This window comes from Olea europaea, unplaced genomic scaffold, assembly GCF_002742605.1.
Source record: "Olea europaea var. sylvestris unplaced genomic scaffold, O_europaea_v1 scaffold1290, whole genome shotgun sequence".
NCBI lineage: Eukaryota > Viridiplantae > Streptophyta > Magnoliopsida > Lamiales > Oleaceae > Olea > Olea europaea.
The window spans coordinates 169,804-179,374 of NW_019230360.1; the positions used below are offsets into that span (position 1 = coordinate 169,804).

At 32.3% G+C, this 9,571-nt stretch overlaps 1 protein-coding gene across 1 annotated transcript; it reads left to right on the plus strand.

Annotated features, from left to right (window-relative positions):
* Positions 1 to 1,416: 1,416 nt before the first annotated feature.
* LOC111374789 (AP2-like ethylene-responsive transcription factor TOE3) lies at positions 1,417 to 4,911 on the plus strand. Its single transcript, XM_022997525.1, has 11 exons — positions 1,417 to 1,727; positions 1,917 to 2,481; positions 2,578 to 2,603; positions 2,747 to 2,777; positions 2,888 to 2,975; positions 3,198 to 3,343; positions 3,477 to 3,521; positions 3,725 to 3,813; positions 3,892 to 4,058; positions 4,165 to 4,371; positions 4,451 to 4,911. The coding sequence occupies exons 2-11, from the start codon at positions 1,958 to 1,960 to the stop codon at positions 4,487 to 4,489; spliced, it is 1,362 nt and encodes a 453-aa protein (XP_022853293.1). The 5' UTR covers positions 1,417 to 1,727; positions 1,917 to 1,957; the 3' UTR covers positions 4,490 to 4,911.
* Positions 4,912 to 9,571: the final 4,660 nt, after the last annotated feature.

The following is a 9,571-nucleotide window of genomic DNA, read 5'->3' on the forward strand; positions in this document are numbered from 1 at the left end:
AAAAAATGGTGAAATATATGATTTGTATCCTATATAATATTTCGTTGAAAATGAATTTTAAAAAATTACGAACCAAAAGGAGGCTCAATATAAATATAAATTGTATTTTTTAAAATATTTTTAATAGAAACGTTATTTATGAGGAGTATTTTATGTAATATAGAGAGTGTATTTAAATTTAAAAAGTGAAAATTTTTATACTCCAATGGTGCTCTCTATTTTAAATTTTCATTTTTCTTTTCTCAAAAAATAAATATATTTATTGATTTATGCTCATATTTTATTTGACATAATTTTTTATACGTCAATGACCAATCAATTTAAGTGTAATTTGAATAGGTTAAGAAATAGAGTATTGAAATCTGTGACTTATTAAGCCTAGATTGACCTTCATTTAAAAAAAAAAATCAGTTTTTTTTTTTAAAATTCATATTCAATTACACATTATTCCATAAATTAATTTTACATGTAAATAAAAAACGTGTACTTAATTTTAATCTCATTCTCGAGAGAATCCCAATTCTCAAACATATTTTTTTACTAAAATGGGACTCAAACATGGGTTAAATATAATTATTGTACATTAAGAATGGAGAGAAAGTTTGACTTTCTAAATTCAGAGAGTCAAATTCACTCTCTTTTTTAAAAACTTCAAATAAAAAATCTATTGGAGTCTATTTTGAAGCATTTTGCATTTAGCGGTGTCCTAAAAAATATAAAGCATAAATAAACGTAAAGGCCAAGTTTCAAACTTTACAATCATATTTTTAATATTATAAATACTATTTTTGCTTAATAATTTCTATAATTTATTAATTATATAATTTTCAAGTATTGAAAATGCAAAAATTAAACTATTTTTCATAGTTACAACTTTTAACTAGACACATCTCACTTAATAAATTTGTAGGAATCTCACACATATTTTCAATATTTCTAACAAAGCAATAAGTTTTAAAATAATAATTATATAACGTAGTTAGTAACGTATCTTAACTTCTTTGAACAAGTCATTTTTTACTTTTATATAGATAAAATGATTTGAAAACTCAAAACTAAAGTAAAATAAAAGTTTTTAAATACAGGAAAAAAAAATAAAAAATAAAAATAAAGAAATCGTACTTTAAAAGATCAACTCTCAAGTTGACTGCATAATTTCGAATTTACTACTTTTTATAACACTGATATTTTAGAAAGCATTTTGAAGATGCTCTTATTCATGAATATAATCAGTACCAAATGTATATCTTTCTTTGCGCGTGCAGAACAGCGTGGAAGTGCGTGTGGTGCAGTGGTGGAGATGACAAGAGACGTGAGAGTGAATGAATGAAAACGAAATGATAATTAACTTAGCCTAATTAAGGTTATTGATAAATAAGTCAAGGTTAAGGTGTTGGTGCTGTCTATTTCCATTATTAGTGTAGTTGAAGAGGTGAAAATGAGGAGAGAGAAAGGGTATTGACATGGATTGATGCTTTTCGATTTGGTTAACGTCGGAAAGTTGAAGGAGGAAGCAAATTGTTCTCTCTCTCTCTCCCCCCTCCCTTGCCATTGTTTATCTTTATACGGCCTGTGGAAATAAACAGAGAAAACTTTTAGAGAGAGAAACTAGAGAGATATAGAATTAATGTTTCACCTATACATACAGACAGTATTTATGTTACACACAACAAAATCCCCTTGAAACTCCAAATCAGCAAGGCAACAAGAGAGATCTAGTTGAATAGGTTTTTTTTTCTTCTGTCCTTGGGAAACATAAATTTTTTTCTTTTTCTTTTTACTGCTAGCTACTTGTACAAAACTCAGGCCTTTTGCAGCCCGAAGATTTTTGCTTCTGATGAGACAGTGCTGATTAGAATTCAGAAAATTTACACAACTCTTCACTTTCTCTTTCTAAATTGTACACTTATCTACAGGGCCTGGCTGGACTGTTCAAATTTCGTTCAAAGAAACAGAAATGTGGAATCTTAACTATTCACCGGATCAAAGGATGGATGAAGGTGAAAGGGGTAAACGGGTCGGATCTGAGTGGAACTTTAGCTCAGCATCGTTGGTGCCGGTGGAGGATGGTTTATCTGAGGAAGAAGAGGACGCAGAGAGAAGTTGTGGTGACGGGAACAAGAAAAGAAGCAGCAAAATCTTTGGTTTCTCTGTGTCGCATGACGGTGATGATGATGATGATGATATAGGTCCTTGTTCGTTGGGGAGTGAGCCGCCGGTGACAAGGCAGTTTTTCCCGGTGGACGAGTCGGAAACCACCGTTACATCGGGAGGTGGAGCAGCACCCGATTTTCCAAGGGCCCACTGGATGGGGGTGAAATTCTGCCAGTCCGACCCCAATACCGTTGGTGTCTTGGGGAAGTCTGCGGCGGAAGTTTCGCAGCCTCTCAGGAAGAGCCGCCGTGGGCCGAGGTCCCGGAGCTCTCAGTACCGCGGCGTCACCTTTTACCGGCGAACTGGCCGGTGGGAATCACACATATGGTAACACAATATCTAAATCAACCTCAATCCTTCATATAATCTTACCATTTTTCAAAAAAAATATATATTTTTCTGATTTTTTTGTTTCTAATTCAGGGATTGTGGAAAACAAGTTTATTTAGGTTAGTTCATTTATCATCTCTATTTATAACAAGATTATTCTTCTTCTTATTTAACCTGAGAATTAATGAAACTAATGGTCTTAAATAATCAGATTACCCAAATTAATTATTAATTTTTTTCCCTATCTTGCAAATTTGTATAGGTGGATTTGATACAGCACATGCTGCAGCCCGGTAAGATTAACTCGGATTTTTTGCAGATTCTTGATTGAATTAAAAAATAAAAAATAAAAATTAAATGTGAAGTTGGAAGAGACTAATGCTTACAAATGAATGTGTGACAGTGCATACGATAGGGCAGCTATTAAGTTTCGTGGAGTAGAAGCAGACATAAACTTCTGTTTGGATGATTACGAGGAAGACCTAAAACAGGTAGATTAATCCAAGAGAGACTTAGGACTCAATATGACGAATAAGATTTTAGCTTATTTTTCATCTTTGCTACAATTATGCCATTAAAGTCTTCTTTGTTGCAATGTTTTTTAAAGAGTTTGTATTCTTGATTTAGTGTTATAAATTTTGAGTTTTTTTGGACACAGGAAAGGAAAAATATAGTATTTTCCGAGGGGATACATAATATTCTTTGTATTTCAGATGAGAAATCTAACGAAGGAAGAATTTGTTCATGTACTTCGACGACAAAGTACTGGTTTCCCAAGAGGAAGTTCCAAGTATAGAGGTGTTACTTTGCACAAATGTGGTAGATGGGAAGCCAGAATGGGCCAGTTCTTAGGCAAAAAGTAATCACATTGTGTCCATCTCTGTGTCTGTGTGTGTTGGTCCCCAATTTCTTTTAAATTTAAACCCTTTTCTGGGTTTTTTTCAAGTCTTAATTTTTGATATATAACATCAGTTGCTCTTATGTGTTAACAGGTACGTTTATTTGGGTCTATTTGATACTGAAGTTGAAGCTGCCAGGTTTGTGTGGTTTAGATATTATCTCCATTAATTTCTGCTTATATGTTACCTCCAACTGACAGTACTGGAAGCGACTGCATTGGGAATGAGATTTTAACTTTTTCCCCTCTAAAATCTCCGTTGAGTCCGGCATATGAAACGTGCCAAAAGGGTTAAATCTAACTTAATTTGATGGAGTTAATTGTCTTCTGTCATTAAATTAGGGCTTATGATATAGCTGCCATCAAGAGTAATGGAAAGGAAGCGGTAACCAATTTTGATCCCAGCATTTATGAAGAACTTAAAGCTCCAGGTAGTTTACTGTTGTGTGTGTGTACTTTTTTAAAATCTTGAATTGATTCTAGAGATGGAAATTTTTTGTGCATGACAGATTCTTCTAGTAATGCATCTGAGCACAATCTTGACTTGAGTTTGGGAAATTTGGCATCAAAACCAAGCAGTCGAGAATTTGGGGATAACGTTCATCATGCTAGAGACCAACATTCTTCATCACTGCAATTTGAACTTGAATGGCAACGTCGGGGATTGATGCCGAAGGTATATAACGAAGGCATCAATGCCTTGTTAATTCAATTTGATTGAATATCTTGAACTTGCAGTTTCTTGATTTTCTTGTTTTGATTATCCGTTTCTTGGTTTCCAGCACCAAGTGAGTCCGATTGACAATGATTTGCAGAGAAGAGATGTATTCAATGAAACAGATACCACGCAGCTCCTAAGCCAAACGCACCTATATTCTCCGGGCTCAATGAAGGTTAATGAAATGCATAGATATGGGCAATTTGTGAAAGCTAAGGAACCCCATATGCTTCAGATGTTTTCACCATCGTTCAGCCCACAAAATTTTCAAGTAAGCCCTTAATCCCCGATCCTGGTATTAGTAAGAATTTTTGGCATTTTCAACGTTAATGTGAAAAATTGCAATCCAGTTTTCAAGCAGCAGCAATGGAGGCAGTATTTGGAGCTGATGGAGTAGAGCTTTCTCTTTATATGAAAGATCATTTATCGCAAACAAATTCTCCTTGATTATTAGCAGCATCATCAGGATTCCCGTGGCTGATAATCGGCTGCAGAAATTAAACCGGCCTTCTTTCTGCTATATGCCACTTTAAGATCTCCATTTTTTGGAGTGAGTTTTGTGAAGTTCCATGCTTTGAGCCTTTTTTGTGCTCAGTGTAACTGGCAGAAACCATTGGTACATGACCAGGCAGGGTTTTCAATTAGGATGAGCACTGAGCAAAAAAACTGGAGAAATTAATATAAAAACCCCAACTTTTCTGGAAATTAATGTTGCTCTTTTGATTAATATGTTGTTATAAGTTTAGAGTATATAGGGATGGAGAATGATTAATGTAACCAACTTCAAATTTATCCAAAATATTTTTCTTCATTCCTTATTGTTTTGTTTAAACTACGTTCATAATTAATGTCTACTCTTGCATTGCATTTGCACCAGAAAATAGAAAAAGGAAAAAATAAATCCTTTGAATCAGTACTCATGAGCTAAAGCAGACAGACATGGTTATTATGATGAGAGGGACATGACATATGCTCTAAAGCCTCGAAGGACACTGCCAAAGTGAAAATCTCTAGTATTATTCGAGCACGTTTCATGTACGGTTCTAGATATGATCGGTCAATATAACATACAAAATTCTACTTAGCCTTTGTTTGAGCCACGTTATTTTTATAAGAATGCATTTTTTTAATAGTGTACTGATAGGAAATGTATGGTTAAAAATTAAGAAATTTTTTTGAATTTGGATGTAATGTTATTTTATTGAAGAACGTGTGATTAAAATATTGTCAAATCACTATTTAAGAATATATATATTTTTTAATTTTTTTGTTTTATTTAAAGAAGGCGAGTCAAACATGATCTTATTCTATTTCTTTGTTAATTCTCGTGTCCATTTCATCGAGCCTCATACAACAAGGACTTAACCTAGGTATCACAATGAGTGAATAGTATAATTATGAACAAGTTACCTTTTCCTTCGTTAATAAAGTCAAGTAATATTATGTCCAAACAAACCAATCATCCTTGTACAAGAAGAAGGGTTTGATCGATTTCGAAGAGAGGGGACTTTACCCAAAGTAATTTGATATGAATGAACACTATAGTTAATTAATGTTGCAAAATATTAGACCTTACCAAACAAGTCATTTTTTATCAAAATGATTTAGGGCTAGTTTGTCACGATTTTTGAAAAATCAAAAACATTTAATTAATTTTATGAAAGTATATTTTTTTTAGTTAAAAGAGTTTTTAGAGGAAATTAGTCAAATGTGACTTTTTCTAAAAGTACTTTCGGAATAAAAAACTTTTTTAAAAATTAATTTTCAAATAAAAATTAAAGTACATTCCTTCAAAAGCTCTTCTACAAGAAGTAAAAACAAAAACAAAAATCATGCCTAACGACCTTTAACCTATATCCTAAAGCCAAGTTGTTCCCAAAGTGAAAATTCCTATTTCTCATAGGGATTATTCTAGTGGTACCTAAAGGGGCGTCATCGACGCCCCTCCAATAGGGGGGGCGCCGGGTGTCCATTATGAACATCCTTCGGTACATGGTGACGTACCATTAGAATAATCCTTCTCATAAAATCAAGCATACCTTTAATGGATAGTACATCGAATAAAATTTTAATATTTTTCCTTTGTTAATAGAATCAAGTAGTACTATACAGTTCATTTTTCCAATTAATTCATCTCTACTAATTATAATCCTTAGAAAACTGCAAAAGGGATTTGCTATCCCAATAATGTGCTTATATTAATCTATCCAAATATATAAAATTGATTGTGTATCCACCCCATAATCCCATTTGATATTCTAGTTGGTACTTACTATTTATTTATTAAAAAATTAATTTGCACAATTGCATCATCCGCGACATCATCATCGATTATATTATGAACTGCTTAACTTTCCATTTTGGTTTATTTTAATTATTTTAATTCAATTATTATTAAAAATTGTTGTCAGCCTTCTGTCTTGATGAATTATAATATTGGAAAATCATTTTAATATTTAAGTTTGAAAAGATTAGCAGTCCCAAGGGTCAAGAATCACACTGTTTATTTTTATAATCGTATTCCTTTTGGTTTCTTCTTTGTTCTTTTTTGACTTCTAGGTTTACATTATTGTACTATGTTTTGGTACCAAGTTTCGACACTCTTCCGTCGACATGTTACCTTAAGTGGTCCAATGCTTTCAAATAACGATACATATTTTACTCCTTTTTCGAGGAACCAGAATTTTTAGGATGTTCAATATAGTTTATTCAAGATTCGCATGTCGTGTCAAATTAATATAAAAATAGTCTTAACATTTTTACCATCCTTCGTGAATAAAATATCGAAAATAATAGTACGCTTTGTCTCGATTTTACTAAAGATGATGAGAACGTAAACTTCTTTATAAATCACGTGCTAAAATAGGCGAAATCAAACGACACTAATAAATTCATGAAAGTATTTGTAAAAGAGCTCCATTGAGCCTTGTATCGGTGAAAGAACTCAACTGAGTTTCCTTTTTATTTGTTTGATTTGAGGAAAAAAGACATGTTTGGTTCTTAAGAATCAGAATCTTTTTCATAGAAGTGACAAAGTGAATTTCTTTTTTTGTCCGATTCTTCAATTTTGACTGTGAAAAAATGATGATTACGGTAATAATAGAAGCAATTATAATGGTGGTCAAGTGAAAGAATAAAAATTGTATTTCATGTAGTTAGATAATTTCCTTACGTTTACACTAAGATAATAGAATTTCATTACAATGGCGTGAATATTACATTTAAAATTTCTCTTGAAATCACAAATTACGGACCTCTAAAGGCGGACAAATACGTCCTATTCTTGAATATTTATGTTTGATTTATAAACTGTTTATAAACGCTCAAATCTTTTTTAATCTTCACAATTCAGGAACCTACAAATAATATTCATTTATTTATTAAATCATTTCTATCTACTTTTAACTCGAACCGTTTATAAACACTATCCAAATATGATCAAATTAATCATGTCTACGGCCATTAAGAAAAGAAAAGGCTGGAGAAAACAAAGGGTTTATATAACATGTGACAGGCTCAGCTGGGGACTTCATTAACAATTATCAAAATAAAAAAGAATAATGGAAAAATGGAAATTAAAAAAAAAGGTCTTATGAGTAATACTTTAAAGAGTTTGAAGATGGTCCTATCTCAAATTGGAATTTCTTGAATGGTTGAAAACTGTTGGTGCTTTTCAATTTTATTTGAATTTAGGCATGTTTTTATGTCTGTATGCAAGTTGTGTTTATAGTATGTTTTTTCTAGGCATTTGGTGGGGGTGATGGGGTGGCCAATTTAGTACCTTGTAACATATATCTACTCATTCATTCATTCACTCACCTGTATGTACTATAATGATGGTGACCTCTTTGGCAATTTATATCATAGCCCATCAATCTTTAGAATTGAGATTTGGGTTATTCTGAATGTACAACTCTTAGGGCTGTACATTCCTACATGTGAGGGGGCCGCTCATGACTCTTGAGATTTATTGATCAAATTTGTTGTTTAAATAGCTATCAATTCAATGAATTATTGACGTGTCATCAATAATTAATATTTCATTTCAAATTATCTTCATTAACTTTACTACTAACCAAATTGTCGTACCTCGACCCACGTGGTACTGAGGCCTAGGGGCCCTATTATTCACGTGGCAAGGATGTCCGACCCGCTCTTAGCATTGGAACCGCCTCAATGAAGCCTTGCACATGCCAATAATTCATTAGATGGACAGCCATTTGGATAGTAAAACTGGACAGCAGATCTCATCTCCAATCTTTATCACGTTTGACATGTAAGATAATTTCACTAGGATTTGAATAAGTACTAATGTCATGTTTGGAGCTTGGGACTCTGCCCATCTTACTATGTAGAGAACAATGAATGTGTTAGTATTTGTGTTGAATTTATTTTAGGCATTAGTCCGTGCTTGGGAATGTGTTCCATTGAGCTTAGTTCTATTATTTGATGGGTTTGTATATTTATATATATTCTGGTCTTAATTTTGTAGATTTCACTAATTAAGGTATGTCATCGTGATTGAAATGGTTGGAAGATTGTGATCTATATTATTATTGTAAGTTACAAACACTCTAAGTTATTACCACAACAAATAGATGACAAAGTAATAGATCACAATCACACTCATAATAATTGGTCACGAATTAATAAATTACAATCACAAATTAACATACAAGTGGCTAATTCTCCAATGTCAGATAGCTCTGTTCATATTCTTCAATCAAACATACTATACATATGGTATATTTACGTGAATTGAAGTCACAATAACACAAACTTATAGGTCACATTCAAGTAACATATTACGTCACAATAAAAAAAGAAAAAATATTACAGGTCACATTCGTGACAACTGTTCACAAATTAATCAAACACAGTCACAATATATAAATTTGAGGAGTATAAATTTTATTTTTTAATGCATGCGACAGCACATCACTACGTTTGGTACAAATTTTTTCGATTAAGGCAATGACATAATTTCGTGTAAGGCAAATTAGAAGTGAAAAAATGAAACGATTTGAGCTGTTTGGGGAAGTAGGCTTGATGTCAAAGGCAATGGTACAATCTCAAGTGAGGTGAGAGCTAGCTTGTTAGAAGAAGCGGGTTGGTCGTGCCACGTTTCAATTTAATTAGGCCTTGCTAATACTCCCCCGTCTCAATTATATAGACTTGTTTCGTTTTTTACACGAATTAAGAAATCTTTTTTCATGTCATTGGAAAATTAATTTTTGTCAAAATCTTTCCTAGTTTACTCCTATTTAATTTTCAATATATAGTAACAAATTATTGTTGGAATTAGTAAAGAATTTGAATGATTTAATTTGACGAAAAAGAAATGAGAGTTGTTCTATGTTTCCAAAAAGTGGGAAATGTGTGTATTTGGATAATTTCAAGAAGTTGGCATATTAAATGGAAAAAATTGAATAAGTGTATATTGGTAAAAGAACAAAACAAAATATTTTAAA